Source organism: Pristis pectinata, chromosome 2, assembly GCF_009764475.1.
Source record: "Pristis pectinata isolate sPriPec2 chromosome 2, sPriPec2.1.pri, whole genome shotgun sequence".
NCBI classification, from domain to species: domain Eukaryota; kingdom Metazoa; phylum Chordata; class Chondrichthyes; order Rhinopristiformes; family Pristidae; genus Pristis; species Pristis pectinata.
In genome coordinates, this window is record NC_067406.1 from 107,379,824 (window position 1) to 107,402,375 (window position 22,552).

Consider the following 22,552-nt stretch of genomic DNA (forward strand, 5'->3'; position numbering starts at 1 on the left):
ATTTTAATAAACATGACTATGTTAATTTTTATTTTTTAGGTACTCATTCTCCTCAAGCTTTGAAGAAAATTCTGTCTTTGTCTGAAGAAGCAAATTTGGATCGGAATAAAAAGCAGGCTGAAGATACTATATCAAACGCATCATCCCAGCTGTCCTCTCCTCCTACATCTCCTCAGACATCACCAAGGAAAGGTGAGTTTCAGAAAGAAAATGCACCAGACCCCAAGGTATGACCCCTCCCAAACTTATGAAAAGGCAGAGTTTCTACCAATGATTTAAGATTGAAACATTAATGTGATATGAATTTTCCAATCACTTTAAGCATTTTTTAAATCTGCTTTAAGCCATAATGCCATCACTATCCTCTATTAGCTTTTTATTAGCTTTTCATGTGTTGTGAGAATTTTAGTGTAGTGATTGAAACAAGCTCCTTATAGTAGAGTATAATAGTGAATGTCTTGCAAACAAATCCCATAACTATGTATACTAACAATTGAGAATAAGTTTTTAATTTTTCAGGATTGAATTATTAAAATACTGTCAAAGATCCATTTACGCACATTCAATCGTATCTCTAATATACTTAACTCCAGAACTCCAGGTGTTTTGTGAATTCAGTTAATTGGAATAAAATTCAGCTTTATTTCCATCCAAATAATTTAATATTTGGATATACAGGTCCTCCCCAGGTTACGAACGCCTGACTTATGTACAGCCTGTACATATGAACAAGCATTTGGAAAACTGGTGGGATGGATATGCCGGCTGCTGCAGGGCTGCAGACATCTTCTGCTGTGTGGAAACTTGCGTCATGGCTGCATTTTTGGCTTGTGAACTGTTTGAATCATGAATAGTTCTCTGTAACTGAACCCTGTCATAACCTGGGGAGGACATGTATCTGGTTAATGTTGAAAACTTACACTCCTTCATTTCAAACTACAGCTGAATAGGATGGCAACCCGGTTGCATTGCAAAGTGGTAATAATAGGTCCTGTTATCATTGTTCTTATTTGTTGTCTCAGGTCTTATGCTGCATAATTATATCATTTTCTTAAAAGCTTGAGAAAAATGGATACCTTAAGGATAGAATGAGTACTTTCCTTCTGATAATGGTTATTTAATATCTTCTATGTTAGAGCAAACTTTTTTTTCCATATTTTTCCTTTGTTTGATTTTTACTGAAAAATAATTGTCAGTATCAAAGTAATGGAATGAAGGCATGTCAGTTAACAGTATAGGAATTAACACATGCCAGTAAATAGTTATACCTGAAATGCTGTGAATTTGCTAGTTAAAAAATACATAATATTTTGTAAGATTGTGGAATGTTGCCTTTTTGTGCACAGGTTCACTGTCCAAAATTTGGTTGTCTGAAAACCAAAGTGTCCAAAAAATAGACACAATGAAAAATATTCCATTTGATTTTCAATTAAACACAGCTACAGCAACCAGGGTTCAATCCTGATCTTGGGTGCTCCTCCAATATCTCAAAGCCATGCTGATAGGTTAATTGACTACCATAAATAGCCCTTGGTATAGGTACATAGTAAAAAGAATCAACGGAGAGTTCATAGGCATGTGAAGAAGATGAGTTACAAGGGTGCAGGGAAATAGGGAGGGTGGGCGTTGGTCTGATAGGATTACCCAATTGGATGCCTGTATGGACCCAAAGGACTGACTAGCCTCCTTTACTGTAAAAAGTAAGGAATGAAATTCCAACTTATTGTCCAGATACCAGAACAATTTGGCTAGGTGCTAATTTGTGATGGAATGCTGGGCTTGGTTATCGGCTTCCCTACTTTGCAATGCATTATGTACCCGTTGGATAGCACGGTTATATAGAGCAAAATATATCAGATTGGCCAAAGGGTTCATGAACCTGAAAATATTCAACTGAATGTGAGGGCCATCTGGCATGATAGAACAAGAGTCTGACTGGCTTGGATGATTGTTACTGAATGGCGGTATAATTAGGCTGGTTTGAGAATCATAATTTGTAGCCTTCTCACAGGTAGAAGAGGAAGAAAGTGCTGGATTAGAGAAACAAATGAAAAGTCAGTGAACAAAAATGCTGGACAGTGATAGATAATTGAAAAAAGACATTAATTATTAAAACCTGGATGCAGTGACAATTGGACAAGAAAATAGTGGCATAATAAATCCAAAATCTGACAGCATTTTACTTAAAGCTGGTAATTTATACGTGTAATTGTGCTAGAGGGTTTGTCTTATTATCCATTGGTATTGTGAACTCAATTTTATTAGAAGATCTGAACTACCGTCATCAGGAGGAGAAGAAACAGCTTGTTATTCCCTCAAATGTGTACTCACTGTTTGTGCTTGCCTTTTCAACTTTATAACTGAATGTGTCTTTTTCAAAAATATGTTTTTACTATGCTGCAATTGTTGGGTGATTATCATGCCATTTTAAGGTTTTGAAAATATTTGGTATGTCTGATGCTTGTCAGGCTCCCAGTGCTCAAACGGTGTATTAATTCCAATATTTAATTCACTTTTGTAGATTCAAATCGTACATTGGCACCTATGGAAATGTCATTTCTCTTTTGCAGATAGTTCTGCTTTTTTCGTATTGTAGCTGAATATCTTGAGAATGGCAATCTTTTGATTAAATCCTGCTAAAGAATATGAGTTATTATGTTCAAATGTTATTAGAATTGTCTTTCTGTTACCAAATATACCTACGTGAACCTGATTGGTATTTTTTTGTTCTGTGAATCCTTTGTCCTTGTGGCTTCCTCCAGTCTACTGAATCTATTATGATTTTTATGCCAGTAGGTACTTATTGAATAAGTCAATTAAAGCAATAGCTGTGAAATAGTACTTCATGAAATTCTGATTATTTTTCTGTTTTCTTGTACACCCGCATCCCCCTTCCATTGTTTAATTAATACAGTTGATATTAAAATATGTCTGCTGAATGGTTCAAATATTTTCTATTTGGCAGGTTTTATTTTGGCACCAAGTGCTACTGCAGATAATTTTTCGGACTCTGGTCATAGTGAAATTTCCTCCCGCTCCAGCATTGTTAGCAATTCCTCCTTTGACTCAGTATCTGTCAGCCTCCATGATGACCGACGACAGCGACATTCTGTCAGTGTTGTAGATTCAAATTTAGGTTTGGGTGTAGAAAGAAGACTGGAGAAACGATCAGTGGCTGATCCAGATCATTACTATATCAGGTTAGAGGAATTTTTTTTTGTTGATTCTCGAGCACTTACCTACTGTTTGAAATACTGCATTTACAAAATGTTTGTACTGTGGTTTGTGTGATGAAGTTACAGTGATTTCTAAGAATGAAGCTTGCTTTACAGCTTCCCACTGATTTAAATTTCATTAATTTCTTGTGATATTCAGAGGACTAACTCATTTTTGTCAACTGTTCGTTCAGAGGTCAGAGATAGTTACTTCATTCAAATCAGATCAAAAATTGACATGAAAATCTATTAATTTCAGCCCAATTTGAATTCCTCCAATTAGCCTCTTGCACTTTAATCAGTGTTAAGGTGGGCCAAACTAGTCACCAATATTCTTAGCCTAAAACTGGCTCTTTATCTTTTGTGATGTACTTGTGCTCTCTTTGGCAGTAACACTATTGCTCTACCCATCCTACAGTGTTCCTCCTGTGTCCTTCCTTAGTTGCACTGTTAAGTTTTTAAATAATAACAGACAATCACTAAATGAATTCTCTTTACACACCTACGTAGTAGGTTTGGTCGTCCGTTGTTTATATTCAGTACTTAATATATAATCATCCATAGGCATAAGGGCAGCTTTCATTTATACCTCAGTGACATTGAACTCCAGATCTTCGCTACCTCCTTTGATTTTCCACTTGACTTCTGCTTTCAGAGGGTTTATTTGAAATTAAGTCTTGTATGAGTCACCATTTCCATTAACTAGACATTGGAAAGACAAACATTATCATCAACAGACCCTGCCATAAACTCCGTATACCTGCCATCAATTCCATTTTCATCACTGACTCTCAGGCTGAACTAGATCATTCACAATAGTGCAATTTTAGTCAATGCTAATGCACCCTTTGCCAACTGAAGGCACTGTCTTGGATGACTGTCTGTGGAGTAGGAATGCTGGAAACACTTAGGTTAAGAAACATCTGTGGAAAGAGAAGCAGAGTAACATTTCAGGTCTGGGATCCTTTGTCATAACTGGGAAAGAGTGATCACAAAAAGGAGTGGAGTGGCAAGAGATGTTTTGTCAAAGTAAATTCATTTCAGGTTCTTGTGTCCTGTATCCTTTGTGTCCTGTATGCATGCCTCAAAAAAAAATCCAGTTGGGGTACCCTAAGATTTAAATAATTTTTTGTATGAAACCACTATCTGTTTTCATTGTTAAATGTTTGACCCAATTGTCATGGACCAAGTGGAATATTTGGTGCATTGGTTCTATTATCCCTTTCGAAGTTGTTTTTTCAGTATTATAGCCTTTTACCTGATTCCTCTACTTTGATCTGGCCCATTGTACAAATTGCTTAAAATGGTTGTGTAGCCCAATAGATTTTTTTTATGGTACTTCAGCTATGTCTAGTTAAAATGCTTGAAAATTTTGACTTTGTTGATTCAATGAATTGGCCCCATGGGAAATTTGGCCACATCTATCTCAATGTAGAGCAGAAATTTTAATTTAGCTATTCCATTGTGATGCATTAGTTGGCCAAATATAAATGGGGAGCAGGAAAAACAGTTGAGGTTACTTTTCAAAGTTGAGGGATTGTATTTTTCACTATTTGTCATTTTTTTCCCCCCCGATGTATTACTTTATTCCCTTATAATACCCCAGCAGTGATTTGGCTCAGTTAACCTGTGCTCTAAGATCACATTTTATGTTATTTTCTGAGCTGGGCTTGCAATGTACTTAAAGCCGATCAATCTTTCAAGGATACTGTGTTTCTATACTAGGGCCTTTGCAGTACAACATTTTAAGCAAAAGGAACTGAGTGGCGTAGGTCAGTTTCATTTTATCCATATCCTTTTCAGATTTCCTTTGTGCCTTTCATCTACTTAGACCTACTCCAAGTAGATCAGATGAGAATTGGGATTCAAAGCAGTTTGTCACAAAGCTTTAGTGCTTTTTATAGACTTCCTGTGCTGTGTAATATCAGCTGGAGCATAATTGTTCAAAGCCTGCCAGTAGGACTATGCAATAGCTTTCAATTTGTTCACGAATATTTTCTAAATTGTTTTTTTCTTCAAGTTGATGGGTTCTGGCTTCACCTAAGCCCTGTCCAACATTGTTTTTATCCCATTGTTCCACTCTTAACGTTCATCCATTCCAGCACCATCCTCGCCCCTCTAAGTTTCATTAAGATCCAGACTTCACCACCTCTCAGTGTGTCCTGATGCTGTTACAGGTAATTCAGAGAAAGTAACTAAATTACTATAAAGTAATTAACTGTTTCGTAATTTAAGGAGCCAGTCAAGATGTTGTAGTAATTATTCATTCTTCCTTTTACTGTTGATTATAAAGGTTCACTTAATTTAGTTATATGAGATAATGGCCATGATTATTTTTTTCCCACCATTTAAAACAATGTTTTGTTTTATTTAGTTCCTACACACCATCTGGCACAGAGGGCAGAGGGATTCTGTATGCAGGAGCAGCAGTACTATCTTCACCAAGCATGGAAGAGTTAACCCAGGACCAAGGAGACCGAACATCCCTTGATGCAGCAGATAGTGGTAGGGGAAGTTGGACTTCTTGTTCAAGTGGATCACATGATAACATCCAAACAATTCAACACCAGAAGAGTTGGGAAACGCTTAGTAGTTTGGGAAGTCTTCATTATGAGAGCCCTGCTGAAGGAACAGGACTAACATCAATGTGGGCTACAGGCAGCCAAATGGACCAAACTATATTTTCTGAACGTGTCACAAAATCCAACAGACAGGGCCAGCCCAAAGATACCATTGAACATGCTCAGTCCAGAAGTAGCTGGGCATCATCACCAGGTTATTGGGCAGAGGATTCTGAAGGTGACACAGGAACTATAAAACGGAGGGGTGGAAAGGACGTATCGGTTGACTCTGAAGGAAGCAGTACAGCATTAGCTGGAGATGATTCTAATCAAAATGTGAGATCTTCTCATATAGCAGCATCTTCATCAACAGCAAAAGGTCTCATTGGTAAGTGTTCAGTGGATCTACAGCACAGATAAAGGCCATTTGTGTCAACTCAGTTTATGCTCCACATCGTTTACTAGAAAGCCTCAAAAGTAATCTGATATTTCCTACAGGCAGGTCATCTAGAACCTACCCACTGCTCTGACTTTCTGCTTGCAGCCCCTGCCCATTCAAATTTTTTCTGGATGTGAAAGGTGGAACAAGATGACCACTCCTCCCCCTGCACTCAATACTATCTGCTAAAGACATTTAAAAGCCATTCAACTGTTTAAGAAAAAAAAGTTATTTCAAAAATTTTAAAATTAAATAAACTTAATTAAAACACGATAAAGTAATCACAAATAACTCAAGAAGAAACATAATCACCCTTTTTCCCCACAGGTATGGCATCTCCATTTAGCTCAAAAGAATTGCTATTCATATGTAAGCCTGTCTGGCATACAACTCAGGGCTGGATAGAAAGTGCTGATAAATCCAGTGGTAGAGTGGACAGTCAGATGCACCGAAACTGACCTCCAACTTATTTCAGATTTCTGCCTTTCACCATGTGTGAATCAGTTTTTGAAAACTACAATATGATTCTCTTTGTTTAAATATCACTGCTTTTAGATTTCTCATCCTCTATGTTGCATTCTTCACCTGTTCGTTTCTGGTTCTGCCACAATTATTGATCTTGCTTAAAATATATGTGCGTGAAAGGAGTATTTTTTATTCTTCCTTCTCCATGCCGATGGTCTTGCCAGAACATTATACTGTAGACTGAGATGCAGGAGATCCATTAGATTAAAAACAAATGTCATCAATGTAAATATTATTTTAATATAATTCACTGCAAAAGTTCATTTGTTTTGAAATATATAAGATCCAGAGGGATCTCGACAGTATGAATATGGAAGGATATTCACTCTTCTTCTAGAATAGTCACAGTTTAAAGCTAATGGGTCACCCATTTGAGTAAAATGTTTTCTTTGAGGATCGTGAATCTTTGGAAGTCTCTTCCTAAAAAGTGGTGAATATTTTTAAGGCAGAGGTAGATAGATCTGTGATAGTTACCAGTAAACAAAAATGTGGAGTTAAGTTACAGTTAGATAAGCAATGATCCTATGAAATGGCAGAGCAGCTTTGAGATGCTGAGAGGCCAAATCATGCTTCTAATTCATATATTCACAATAGTGCATACCTTAAGATATTTGACTACCTCTTTTCTTTTCCAGTCTTGTTCTCCCTACAGTGACTGATGTTAACTTGCATATTATAGATTCCTTGGATAACTCTCCCATCCGATACCCAGTGATAAAGCTGTTGATTCTATAGGAAGGAATACAAAAAGATTCAAAGTATTCATTCTTGCAAATGTTTGTATGTAGGGCATCACCTAGGCTAGAAAAAAGTCTTTTTCTTGCTACCTTGCATGTGAGCGATTTAATCATTTTGTGAATGGTATGCTAAAACAAATTGTTCAAATGTAAATATGAGCTACAAAGGAGATAACTGACCTAAAAATACTCACTGCTTGCATTTATGCCCTTGTGAAGAACAAACAATAATTAGTCAAGGGAATCAGTATCATTGCACAGGTAGAACTTCAATTTACTGTAATCTTTGTATTTATGTGTAAATATCAACTATATCCATTGCTGTATGCTACTGAAAAAGATGCGGGTGGCAGGTGCTTTTTTCCTAGGGAAAGTACTATCAATCATTGAATGTAGAAAGAGTTTGAAGTTTTGTGTGATGTACTGCATGATAAGACTAATATCCTTGCACAGTGTAAAACATCACTAATTAGAGTGCTGTGCTGTGAGGTATAAAATATCTCATTTGTATTTTATCTATTCACTTATACAATGTATATTTTATTTACATTATTAGATTAATAAATGTGTAAGGTCCTAAAGCTAGCTTTGCTTTTTATTTCTGAAGTTGAATTAGATTTATCATAGTAACTTCACTTGACACTTCCCATTTTGTTTCACTGTGATTAGAGAAATTTCTTCAACAAAGATGTAACAGAGTCCGAGGGGTTTGTTCATTCAGTTAGATTTTTAGAAACTTTTTCGCCCTGTTCCTATTTATCCTTTTGACAGGATTTATAATTTGCTATATGTTTTGATTTTTTTTTGTAATTTAAATCAACAAACCTTTCTCAAATGACATAACTTGTTTGGTCATAGATTCTACCAGTTTAAAAGCACTTTTTAAACTTAAATCCTGTTATTGTCAGCAAAGCACTTCTTTGTTATTTTTTGTCTTTCTATGGATGTTCTGATCCTAATTATTTTATAACTATTAATCATCTTATTTGCTACTGTATTCTTACACTACAGCACGAAAAGAGGGCCGGTATCGTGAACCACCACCAACACCTCCAGGGTATGTTGGAATTCCAATTGCAGACTTCCAAGAAGGTCATCGACATCCCGCCATGAAGCCTCCAGATTATAATGTAGCACTACAAAGGTCACAGTTTGTGGCAAGATCTTGTGATACACTTGGCCATTCACCTGTACAAAGTGCAGCTCCACATATGGTCAGTCACTCACAGGTTAGGCCTCTTAGTCGGCCTCAGTGGCACAAGCCAAATGAGTCAGACCCTAGACTAGTTCATCTGCAGTCCCAAGGTTTACCATCAGAAGAAGAGGATGGTAAGTGAGAAATTATTATTCTGATCTATTGATTGTATTTTGTATAATTAAATACTGGTGCTGGTGGCTATAGAATTCAGAAAAGCAGAAAGTATACTAAAAATACATTTATGAACACACAAAGATATCTGAGGTATGTAGTCACTTGCCAAGTGATAGAAATTGGCATGAGAATGAAAAGAAAAAGTATTTCAGTGGAGAATATCTTTATAAAAAGCAGCATGCAAGGAACTTGGGCAGTCAATCTCCGAAGAGGGTGTTTCTTTTAATCACTCTGATGTCAGTTTAAAAAAAATGGTAGGATTGAGAAGCGGGCCATTAAGGGACAGACAGAACAAAACCACTGATGATAATAAGGAGATAGCAGAAATATTAAATAATCATTTTGATTCACTAGTTACAAAGTAGATAAAATGGACTTAGTCTTTGTCCTCTTGAGAAGAAAAGACTGAAGGATAACCAAATAGAGGATTTTAAAACTCTGAAGGGTTCTGATAGAGTGACTACAGAGAGACCTTTCCACTGTGGAGAAGAGTAGGACTAGAGGCCATCATTTATAAGGTGGACATTTAAAAAATACAGTACAATCAGGAATTACGAAGTAGCTTCATTACCGAAGACAGAGAGACAGAATATCAGTTAGATATCAGAGAGACAGATAGATAAACAGAATACAGAGTTTACTACCATGGGGAGCAACTGAAGGAATAGTGTGGTTATAGTTAAAGGGGAGACTGGACAAGCAAATGAAGGAAAGTGTATTATGTTAATAGATTTTGATGGGGAAAATGGGAGAAGGCTCAAGTCGAGCATAAAGGACAGCCGTGTGGACCACATAGCTTGCACCTTTGTCTTATGTCCCATGTAACCAATGACATTGGATAAGCAAATGAGTAATGAGATATGTGCATTAGTAATAAGAGGATGGGAAATCTTTTTTTAAAAAAAATGCTGTTTTATTAGAAATAATATTCTTTCTTTTACAATTCTGTTCCTTGTTTTATTTACCTACTGAACCATTGGGGGGGGGGGGGTGCGAGCCAATGTCTGTATTAAATAATGAGATTTGATCGCATAGTTAAATATTTAAAATGTATGTAGTGAAATAATTTCCAAGGTAAGAAAACAATCAACAAAATGACTAGTCTAGAAATTTTCCCAAGGATTACTGCTGTTGTGGAACAAGCAAAGGAACTTGGGACACATCATTAGAGGGAGGCCAAGGGTGCAATGGAAGGGAAGAGTGTCAGTAGTTGGGCACAGAGGTGCTGGGTAGGAAATCTCAAAAGTCAATTCAAGGTGTCAAGTGGATGAGGTTCATGATTAGTTGCTGGATCATTTTCACAATCAGGTGTTCACTATTGATAATGAGATGTCGGACTCCAGTTTTGGGAGGCACCCCCAAGGAAGAGCTGTGTTGAGGGCTACAATTTTAACTGTCTGCATCCAATTTCCAGAACTACATTTCATTTTAAGTTTCTGTGAAGTGGGCCTCGTACTTGCCTTTCCTGTGCTATTTTCCTGGAAGTGGAACCCCATTGTGCACTACATTGTGCAGAGATTGGATGCCTCTGGGCACAGAGAGAACCAAGAAGCAATTTTGTGAACTTTGCAAGAGACACAATAAATATTGCAATACACACTAGAATTTCCAGGGCCATGTCATCTCAGTAAAAATTTATGACATGAGGCTATTCATAGCCAGTATTAAAGAATAATATGGGAAGATTTTTTAGAAATATTTGTAATGTGTGCAATTGCTTAACAGATACTATACAGTTCAGGCAATGAATCAGAACTTTGGCTTAGAGTCACTGAGCTGTAGGCCAAGGTGCAGATACCGCAACACAGCAGGGAGGAAGTTATCTGGGTTGTTTGCATCAGGAGGTGGTCACACTCCATAAGTTAGATTCTTAATAAGTCAGTAGTCAGGGAACAAGGAGTGCAACTGCAAGAGTCAGTTAAAGGGACCAGTGGTACAGGGGCCACAGCCTTTGCAATTGCAAAAGTTCTTTTTGCTTTTTTTAATTGAGAGTGATGGCTGCGGGGTAGATGAACCAATTGACCTTGGCAGCATTTTACAGCCGTGGGAGGAATCTAGAAGGTTGCTTTGCCAGAACCAGGGTTCAGGATATATGCCAGTCTGGAAAGAAACTTGCAATGGCTAGGGAAGGATACTATAGTTGTGGTATAACAAAGGCAGGACAAAGAAAGAAGTTCTTCATAGTCACTATGAGGAGCTAGGCACCAAATTAAGAAACAGAACCTCATCTCTGAGTTGTTACTTGAGCAACATGCATAATGGTATAGGACATGTAAGAGGAGAGAAGTGTAGCTCAAAGACTGATGTGGTCGAAGTGCGATTCCAGTTCATGGGGCACTGGCACAAGTACAGTAGGAGCTGTACCTCTGGGATGTCCTGCACCTGAAGCATGTTGTGACCAATGTTCTTGCAAACTGAATAATTTGGAAAGTAGAGAGGATTTTAAACCAGCGACGGCAAAAGAATGGAAGTTGCAAATAAGGTTAGAGTTTATAAAAATAATAAAAGGTAAAAAAAAACTAAGGGATCTGTTTCTGAATGCATGTAGCATTCAAAACAGAACAGATAAACTGACCATACAAATGAAAATAAGTATGATTTGATAGCAATTTAGAAACATGGCTGCAGAATGACATAGGTTAAGATCTGAACAATGAAGGATTCGTGGCATTTAGCAAGGACAGGAAGTCAGGAAATGGTGGAGGAACCTCTGTTAATTAGTGGTAGTGGTCTTAGCACAAGGTTAACTTAATTTCAGGAAATCAGGATGCAGAAGCGGCTTGGATGGAGATGAGAAATAATAGGGCAAAGAAGTCACTTGTACTGTACAACACCTAACAGTAATCACACGTTTCTGTGCTGTATAACTCTATGAAAAGAAAATCATGTTTGACCAATTTATTGGAATTTTTTGAATAAGTGACATGTATTGTGGATTAAGGGAAACGTGGATGTACTAAGATTTCCAGGAGTCATTTGATAAGTGACTGCGTCAAAGATTATCTCAGAAAATTAATGCTCATGGTGTAAAAGATAGCATGTTGGTGTAGATAGAAGGTTGGTGTGCTATCAGTAAACAGAGGGTAAGCATAAATGGGTCATTTTTTCTGATTGACAAAGATGTAGTAAGTTGTGAGCTGCAGGGATCAGTTCTGGTCCTCAACTCTAAATTATATAAATGGTTGAAGGAATAGAAGGTTGGATTGCTAAAATTGCTGATGATACAAAGATTGGTCAGAAAGTAGATTACTAAGAGAACATTATGAGACCACAAAGGAATATAGGTAGGTTAAATGAGTGGGCAAAGGTCTGGCAAGTGGACTTTAATGAGGGAAAAAGTGAAATTATCCATTTTAGCAGGAAAGATAAAAAGGAAGCATTTTTTTCTAAACAGTGAGAGGTTGTTTGAAGAAGGATCTTGCGATCTTAGTGCCTGATTCACAAAAGACTGGTATTGTTATTGGTTTCCTTTTTGAAGGAAGGATGTTAATGTGCTGGAAGCAGTTCAGAAAAGGTTTATAAGAATAACACCTGGAATGGGCAGGCTGTCTGATGAGGACAAGGTAGATAGGCTGGGCTTCTTCCCTGGCCCGACACCCGTCTCGAGAGTATCTGGACAGTAAAGACATCTACGTTATACTATTGTTTATTGACTACAGCTCTGCCTTCAATACTATAATTCCAAGCAAACTCATCGCCAAACTCTGAGACATGGGACTCAACACCTCCCTTTGCAACCGGATCCTTGACTTCCTGACCAACAGACCGCAATCAGTAAGGATAGGCAGCAACATCTCCATAACGATTATCCTCAACACTGGTGCCTCACAAGGCTGCATCCTTAGTCCTCTACTCCCTATACATTCATGACTGTGTGGCCAGATTCTGCTCTAACTCCATCTACAAGTGTGCAGATGATAACACTGCAGTGGGCCGTATCTAAAAACACAATGAGTCAGAGTACATGGAGGAGCTAGAGAGCCTAGTGACATGGTGCCACGACAACAACCTTTCCCTCGATGTCAGCAAAAGAGTTGGTCATTGACTTCAGGAAGTGCGGGGCAATGCACATGCTCCTGTTTACGTCAATGGTGCTGAGGTCAAGAGGGTTAAGACCTTCAAGTTCCTAGGAGTGAACATCACCTATAGCCTAACCTGATGTAGGCGCCACGGCCAAGGAAGCTCACCAGCGCCTCTACTTCGTCAGGAGGCTAAAGAAATTTAGCATGTCACCTTTGACTCTCACCAATTTTTATCAATGCACCACAGATACATTGATCCAGATGTATCACAGCTTGGTATGGCAGCTGCTCTTCTGCTCACGGCCACAAGAAAAATGCAGGGAGTTATGGACACAGCTCAGCACATCATGGAAACCAACCTCCTCTCCTTGGACTCTGTCTATATTTCTCACTGCCTGGGTAAAGCAGCCAGCATAATTAAAGACACCACCCACCCCGGACATTCTTTTTTCTCCCCCCTCCCATTGGGCAGAAGGTACAAAAGCCTGAAAGCACATACCACCAGGCTCAAGGACAGCTTCTGTCCTGCTGCTATAAGACTATTGAACAGTTGCCTAGTACGATAGGATGGACTCTTGACCTCAATATACCTCGTTTTGACCTTGCACCTTATTGTCTACCTCCACTGCACTTTCTTTGTAACTAACACTTTATTCTGCATTCTGTCATTGTTTTACCTTGTGCTACCTCAATGCATTGTATAACGAATTGATCTATATGAACAGTATGCAAGACAAGTTTTTCACTGTACCTCGGTACATGTGATAATAATAAACCAATTTACCAAGAAGAGTGTGAGATGACTTGATTGACATTTGTGCGAGACTAAAAAATTGTGACAGGGTTGATATGGAGAGGAAGTTTCCTCTTCTGGGTGACTCAAACTGAGGGCCACTGTTTAAAAACAAGGGCTTGCTCATTTAAGACAGAGTTAATGTAAAATATTCTCTGTGAACATCATGAGTTTTTGGACCCCCTTTCCTCAAAGGTCAATGGAAATAGAATCGTTAAACATTTCTAAGTCAGAGGTAGATAGGAACTTGATAAGCAAAGGGTTAAACAGTTGCCATGCGCTGATCGAAATAAATATGTATGCATGTTCCAAATTTAGATTATTGTTTCTATACTGTTCTTTCTTTCAATATTTTACTTTGTTTTCTTAGCCCATGTTTTTGTAAAATTCTTTCAATCATGTAATTTGACTGTGATTTGTTTATTCTTTACTTTTCACAAATTCAGTTTTAGCCTTGTGTACAAGATTCATGCATTGCTGAATTAATAACATTGTAATTTTTCCCCATATTTTATAGAAATAGAAGCACAAATTTTTTTTTCAATGTTGCTTTCTCTAAAACAAAGGAACACACTTCCACTGAGGCAAAGACATATACCTTCAATTGAAAAGTAAATCGGAGGTAAAGCAATTGAGAAATATCAAAACAGGAAAAAAAAGTTTATTTTTTTGAATGCTAGTCAGCTAACAATGTAAAAGGATGTTATTGACAAACGTATGGATTAGGAGGAGTAAACCACTACACTCATTCCATTCAATTAGATAAATGCTGATCTGATTGGAACCTTACTCCATATTCCTGTCTTACCATGGTAACTGTTCCATCCTTGGCTTATCAAGTGTCTGTCTATTTCTGCTTTTAAAGTATTCAAAGATTCTGCTGCAAATGCCCTTTGAGGAAGAGGGTTCAATAGACAATGTTCAATGTTCAGAGACAACATTTTTCCTCATCTATGTCTTAAATGAGTTAGCTCTTATTTTTAAACAATGGCAAATAAATTCTGATATCAGAGGTGATAGTTATAAAATAATGAGTGATACTTTCGGTAAACCTGTGAACATAACTCAATCTTCAACTATTTTGCAATTTGCACCTTCTGTTTTCTTTAAACTGTTCCATCCAGCTTGTTTGCCCTTCTCTATTACCGTCTACTGGTATGTTTACATCTTTGTATTCTCTTATGTATTTGTGTGGTCTTTGCATTCTGGCACATTCCATCTTTGCATTTTCACATTTAGTGCACGAAACCACATTTTTCTTTCTCTTCCCTCTCATCATTTCATGCATTTTTATGTTAATGCATTTTTATGTTAATACATTTTATTTGCTCTGCATTTCAACACATTTAAAAATTTAACTTAAAGTTTCTTCGAGATTCATTTGTAATGTTAGCAATCTGTCTTCTATGTACTGCTGAAATTAGCTTCATTTCTTTTGTCATAGTTACTCCTCCATCATCTCTCTCTTTAGCCTTTGCTCCTATGTGTTGTGCAGTGTCAAGTTCGCTCTACGTTAGTCTTAATCTCCTTGTGTGTAATGTCTTTCTCTCGCTTTCTCTCTTCTGCTCACATGCTACCAGGAACAGAAAACAAAAAGAGAATTGACAAATTTAAAAAAGAACACGAAGTGGAAAGCAGAAAGCAAAGAGCAAAAAGGTAAAGAGAACATTTAGGAAACAAGAAACAATTTTAATTGAAACAAAACTACTGAGAGATTCAAATCATTTGGGTCTTTTTTTTGTGACATGCAAGGTACTCAGTTCAGCTAAACATGATCTTCAAATTATGAATATTTTATTTAATCTCCCTTCAACTATCCTGTGAATTAATTTCAACCATCAGAGACACTCTTCATGAATTTTAACAATATGCTTGAGGTGCAGTATTCCCTAATTTCAGTACAGTACTGGCTTTTCCTGAATTTAGGTTTGCTGAAGCATGAGTGTTGGAGTCACCTTCCCTTCAACCATTAATTAGGACTAAGAGTAGACCACTTGGCCCCTTGATCCTCCTTAGCCATTCAGTAAGGTCATACCTGATCTGATTGTAACCTTCTGGTAATTTTTAAATCCTTTGATTATCATAAATCTATCTACCTCTGCCTTAAAAATATTCAAAAGTGTTGAATGCATCTTCTACCGTGAATACTGATACAAAATACATAGCTTATTTATTTACCACCACCTTGTTTTCCATTATTAACTCCCCAAACATACTTTCTTTAGCACCAACACTTCATCCCAAAGATACAGCTCTTTCCCCAGTCTTGATGCCAGTTCCCCGAGAACTGGAACGCACTTCTATCACATCCATCTTTGAACCATACATGAAGTTCTTTCTTGTCCTTTGCCAACTTGCAAATGGCTCATGTAACAATCCAGAGATTATTACATTTGAGGCTCTGCTTCATATAGGGTCTAGCTCCTCATGCTAACTGCAGGATGTGTTTCTTTCTCCTGCCTCTACTGCTGCTATCCAGATACTCCACAACTACTGGATGCTGTCCTTCCCTCTGCAAGTATTCTGCAAAGTAGTGCTAAGTGGGATGCCAATGTTCTGTGCCCCTCTTGTCTATCCTGCTGGTTACATTTTAGAAGAACGCTAATAAATTTGCTGAACACTATCTTCCCTTCACAGAATCATGTTGTCACTGCCTAATCATTCTATACTTTTCTAAATGTTTTATGCTCTTCCCCTCACTCTGCCCCTCTCTCATTTGATTTTTCTATTAAAGTATTGCATCTTACAGTTTAGCAATGTTCTGGGGCTTTTGCAGAATCCAGGGAATTTTAAAAATGACAACCGATGCATCCAGTCTCAACAAACACATCAATTATAATCCTAGGCCATCATGTCCAAGGAATGTGTAAACCTGGTCCCATGTTAAATCTAGTAATTTTTAATACAAGTTTTTCACTCTCTTTTGCTTCTTGGTTACCTACTATTTTGGTATGCCCTTCGTGATTTTGGCTGCAAAGATACATGTGAAACTATTTTTTAAACATCTCTGCCATTTCCTTATTCTCAATTTTTAAGGGCCCTGTTTATTCTTTGCTACTTTGTTCCTCCTTACATTTTTATAGAAGCTCTTACAATCCATTCATGTACTTTATCCTAATTGTTATTTTTTACCCTTTTATCGATTTTTTAGTGTTTTATTAGTTTTTAAAAATTTCCCAGTCCTCAGAACTATTAACATTCTTTACAGCTGTATGAGCATTTTAATGGAATAACATCCTTATCTTCAGTTAGCCATGAATGGATCATTTTTCCCATTGAGACTTTATTTCTCAAAGGAATGTTTGTTCCTTGAGAGTTACGAAATGTTTCCCTCAGTGGCTGCCACTGCTTATCTACATTTTAATCTAAATTTTGCAATTTATTTAATCTAATCTGTCCTTCATACCAATGTTTTTTTTAAGGTTGAAATTCTATGGTTTGGAGCAGAGGAGACTGAAGAGAGTTTTAATTCAGGCTTTTCTAAATTAATAGGGATGTAGGTGAAATGATTCGGATGGATTGTTAGCAGAGGTACCAATAGCCAGGGGATATGGATTTGACATAATTGATAGAAGGGTTAGTGAATAGATGAGAATAGTTTTTTTCACCCAGAGAATGGTGAGGGTTCAGAACTCTCTGCCTCAAAAGGTGGTAGAGACAGGAATTCTCATCTCATTTTTAAAAAATTGTCTTCTTAGGAAGACCTTAAAGATTGAGGATGACTTGCTTTCATTCTGGTTTTGTGGGTCCCTAGGTAACTGATGTGGCCAATGTGGACTGGCCTTTATCAGAGTCTTCCACAGATGGGGTAGGAGGTGCCTGACTGGGTGGGTAGTTTGTGAGTTGGTGTGCTGCTTCTAACCTTTACGCAGGGCATCTATATTCTTCCAGTACCTAGACTCAATGTTTTGATTATCTTGAATGTTCCTTCTCCACATTACGTGGGTCATGGGTTAGAGATTCCCAAGGGGTAATTGGAATGAGATGTGAACACATCATTGAATCTTTTTCCCTGTCCGACTGCCAATCTCTTCCCATGACAGAGTTCTTTATGGAATGTTTGTTTCAGCAGTCTGGTGTCAGGCACATGATTTTGCCCAACTGAGTAATTAAGGGAGATAATGCTGGGAGTGGACGCTAATGCCTCCTAATTTTCACCTTTACCTGAAGGTGCTCTGCAGGGCTATTACCATCTACGTCCAAAGCTGGAAAACTGGGAATTTCAACTTTTAAAGTCTGCAGATGGAATCCTGAATGTGCAGAAAGACAACTGCCTGGCTGTTCAAAATCCGAGCTTTGAAACTAGCCGTTAATCCACATTAGAGGAAAGGAAGTCGTAATGTCTCGTCTTTAGGGTCTAGCAGATTTTTTGAAGAGCTAGTCAATATATTATCGCTATACACAATGTTAGTCATTTTAAAATGAAAGCTGGGATATTCAAGTGAAACAGGAGCATTTTTCCACACAAAGGATAGTTGAGATCTGGAATTCTATTCCTTCATAAGACTGCATCCTGGTTTCAGTGAAATTTTCAAAATTGAGGTTGGCATATATTTTTTGGATAATGTATCTAAATGTTGATCAACAGCAAATAAATGGGGCTAAGATACAAATCAACCACATTCCTATTAAATCATGGAATAGCGTTAAATATCTAAGTTTCCTTCTTCAAATCCGATGTTTGGAGATTCATGGTAATAACACTTGTTATTCTACAAAATATATCAATAATAATGGAAGATGGAATTTAACTTGGACAAGTGCAAAGTGTTGCATTTTAAGAAGTTAAACCAGGGCAGGACTTGCACAGTAAATGGCAGAGCTCTAGAGAGTGTTCTAGAACAGAGAGAACTAGGGTTACAAATTCCCTGAAAGTGGCAACACAGGTAGACAGGATGGTGAAGAAGGCATTTAGCATGCTTGCTTTCATCGGTCAGGGCCTTGAGTACAAGAGTTAGGAGGTCATGTTACAACAAGATGTTGGTAAGGTTGCACTTGGAATATTGTGTACAATTCTGGCTGCCAAGCTATTAAGCTAGAAAGGGTGCAAAAAAGGTACACAAGGGTGTTGCCAGGATTGGAGGGCTTGGTATTGGTACTGGTTTATTATTGTCACTTGTACCGTGGTACAGTGGAAAACTGTCTTGCATACCAATCGTACAGGTCAATTCATTACACAGTGCAACTACATTGAGGTAGTACAGAGTGCATTGAGGTAGTACAGGTAAAAACAATAGTACAGAGTAAAGTGTCACAGCTACCGAGGAAGTGCAGTGCAAGGTCACAACAAGGTAGATTGTGGGGTCAAGTGTCCATCTCATCGTATAAGGGAACCATTCAATAGTGTTATCACAGTGGGATAGAAGCTGTCCTTGAGCCTGGTGGTATGTGCCTTCAGGCTCCTGTATCTTCTGCCTGATGGGAGAGGAGAGAAGAGAGAATGTCCCAGGTGGGTGGGGTCTTTGTTTATGCTGGCTGCAACACCAAGGCAGCACGAGGTATAGACAGAGTCCATGGAGGGGAGGCTGGTTTCTGTGATGGGCTGGGCTGTGTCCACAACTTCCTGCAATTTCTTGAGGTCCTGGTCAGAACAGTTGCCATACCAAGCTGTGATGCATCCAGATAGGATGTTTTCTATGGTGCATCGAGAAAAGTTGGTGGGTGTCACAGTGGACATACTGTACCAAATTTCTTTAGCCTCCAGAGGAAGTAGAGGCACTGGTGAGCTTGAGTTACAAGGAAAGACTGGATTGGCTGGGGCATTTATTATTGGAGCATAGGAGGCTGAGTGGTGCCCTTTTTGAAGTATATAAAATAATGAGGGGCATAAATCAGATGACTGGCCGCAGACTTTTTCCCAGGGTGGCGGGGTGGAATCTAAAACTAGAGGACATAGATTGAAGGTGAGAGGGGAACATTTGAAGGGACAACTTTTTCACACACGCGATGGTGGGTATGTGGAACGAGCTGCGAGAGGAAGTGGTAGAGGCAGGTACAATTACAACATTTAAAAGGCATTTAGACAGATACGTGAATGGGAAAGGTTGAGAGGGATATGGGCCAGATTTAGGCAAATAGGACTAGCTCAGGTAGGCAACTTGGTTTGCGTGGGCAAGTTGGGCCAAAGGGCCTGTTTCTGTGCTGTATAACTGTAAAACTATAACTCCAGTGAAGTCAGTCACCGGCATCAACATAAACATAAAGTGGTCTTTGAATTGTGATTCTTCATTCCATGCCACAATACATACTTACTGATCTGCCCAGCTGCTATTTCCATTAGAAAAAGAGGCAAAAAAGGCATCAATTTAGCATATTGCTGGTAGAATAAGAGGGTTTAGGAAAAATTCTTTGCACAGAAGATTGTTGGAGCTTATGATGTTCTACCCCAGGGAGTAGTTGAGGTAGAGATCATTGGATCTTTTAAGAGAAAATTGGATTAATAAATGAAAAAAGATCGAGGGTGATGGAGCTTTTGCATGTCATTGAGATTAATTTTGGACAGCAGTCAGAAATATGATGGACTGAATGATCTCTTCCGTTTATGTTAGATTCTGTGATCCTAACTGTTGTTTGACCATGCAGCTGAGTGTCTAATTACTCAGTTTCATGGTACAGTTATTGCTTCTGATTATTTGTCAAGAATCACAAAGGGACATTTTATATTTTTAAAACGAGAATTGGGTTGAAAAATTGATAACAGTTGGTTAAGATAATTTTCAAATCAGCAGCAAAATCATGGAAATGTAAGTTAATTTGGGTGTGGTGTTCTGCTGCATAAAAACCTCTCTAACTGATACGTTAACACAACCTTTTGGCTCTGATATGGTCAGTACAATCTGATTTCTGGGTTTGTACTTGAAGGTTACATTTATTATTATACTGTAGATATATTATTGCCACAAAATAATACAGAATATAATTAGCCCAATTTTTAAAAATTGTTCATCCTAGTTTTCCCCACATACCAGTAGGATAAAGCCCAGGCAACCAGAGAAAAAAAACATTGGGGTGGTTTTAAATGAATTTTGAGCTTTGCAAGTAACATGTGTTAATTTCCTTTCTTACACAGCCTTAGCAATCCTTATTTTATGTTTTCCCCATCAACAGATTCATAGGGATTCACAGTTATACAGCACAGAAACAGGCCCTTCAGCCCAGCTCATCCATGCCAGCCAAGATGCTTAAACCCATTTGCCTGCATTTGGCCCATATCCCTCTAAACCTTTTCTATTCATGTACAGTCGGTCCAAATGTCTATTAAACATTGTAATTGTACCTGCCTCTACTACCTATCTGTATGAAAGTCTTGCCCCTCAGATCCCCTTTAAATACTTCCCTTCTCACCTTAAACACATGCCCTTTAGTTTTAGACTCCCCTGCTTTGTAAACAAAAAAAGAGACCGTGGCTATCTATGCCTCTCATAATTTTATAAACCTCTATCAGATCACCCCTCGGCCTCCTTCGCTCTAGGGAAAACAGTCCCAGCCTATCTAATCTCTCCTTACAACTCTCTAGTCCAGGCAATATTTCTGTGAAGCTTTTCTACACCCTCTCTAGCTTAATGACATCCTTTCTATAGCATGCTGACCAGCACTGCACACAAAACTCCAAGTGCAGTCTAACCAATAATTTATATAACTGCAACACAACATCCAACTATTGTACTCAGTAGATCAGCCAATGAAGGCAAGCATACCATACATACCTGCACCACTCTGATGACCTGTGTGTTGCCACTTCTGGGGAACTACGTACTTGTACCCCAAGGTCTTGCTGTTCAATCACACTCTGCCATTCACTGTTTATGTTGTGGCCTGGTTTAACTTCTCAAAATGCGCCACTTCACACTTAAATTCCTTCAGCCATTCCCTTGCCCACTTCTGCAGTTATAGAATCATAGAGTAATACAACATGGAAACAGGACCTTCAGCCCAACTCATCCATGCTGACCAAGGCGCACAACTACACTCGTGCCATTTGCCTGCATTAGTCTTGTATCCCTCTAGACCTTTCCTATCCATATACTTATCCAAATGCCTTTCAAATGTTGTTATTGTACCTACCTCAACTACTTTCTCAGGTAGCTTGTTTCATACATGCACCACCCTCTGTGTTGCCCCTCAAGTCCTTTTTAAATACTTTCCTGTTCACCTTAAACCTATGCCCCTAATGATTGTATGCACCTCTATAAGGTCACCCCTCAGCTTCCTTAATTCCAAGGAATAAAGTTCTAGCCTGCCCCACCTCTCCCTGTAAACTGGGCTCTCAAGTCCTGGCAACATTCTCGTAAATCTTTTTTGCACTCTTTCCAGCTTAATGACATTTTTCCTGTAATAGGGTGACAAAAACTACACAATACTCCAAATGTGGCCTCACCAATGTCTTGTACAACAGCAGTATAACATCCCAACTCTTATATTCAGTGCTGTCACTGATGAAGGCCAGTATGCCAAATGCCTTCTTCACCACCAGTCCCTGCAGCACACCACTAGTTACAGGTCTCCAATATGAAAAGCAACCCTCCACCACCACCCTCTGTCAACTTTGTATCTAATTTGCTGTCTCACCCTGGATCCCAAGTATTCTAACCTTCTGGACTAGCCTACCATGTGGGACCTTGTCAATGGCCTTGCTGAAGTCCATGTACTAAAATGGCTGCTCCACTATAGCTCAGCTCTTTTTAAACAGCACCTTTCCCTCCCTGGAACGCCACTTTCATCGAACTATGTACCTGTACCCCTAGGATCCTTTGTTGCACAACACTCCCCAGGGTCCTACCCTATTTTGACTTCCCAAAATACAACACCTCGCACTTATCTGAATGAATGCCATTTGCCAATTAGCCTACTTACCTATTTGATCAAGATCCCCCTGTAATTTTTGATAA

General features: G+C 38.4%; 1 protein-coding gene across 7 annotated transcripts in view; it reads left to right on the forward strand.

Moving 5' to 3' along the window:
- Window positions 1-22,552, forward strand: part of rapgef2b (Rap guanine nucleotide exchange factor 2b) — a 290,810-nt gene that overhangs the window by 262,896 nt on the left and 5,362 nt on the right. For 5 of the 7 annotated variants that reach the window (XM_052009267.1, XM_052009268.1, XM_052009271.1 and 2 more), the window contains 5 exons: window positions 40-192; window positions 2,966-3,200; window positions 5,590-6,164; window positions 8,489-8,806; window positions 15,245-15,320. In XM_052009267.1, coding sequence (XP_051865227.1) covers window positions 40-192; window positions 2,966-3,200; window positions 5,590-6,164; window positions 8,489-8,806; window positions 15,245-15,320 — 1,357 coding nt within the window. The remainder of the gene's footprint in view (window positions 1-39; window positions 193-2,965; window positions 3,201-5,589; window positions 6,165-8,488; window positions 8,807-15,244; window positions 15,321-22,552) is intronic. The other 2 variants (XM_052009270.1, XM_052009277.1) reach the window with 1 other exon arrangement.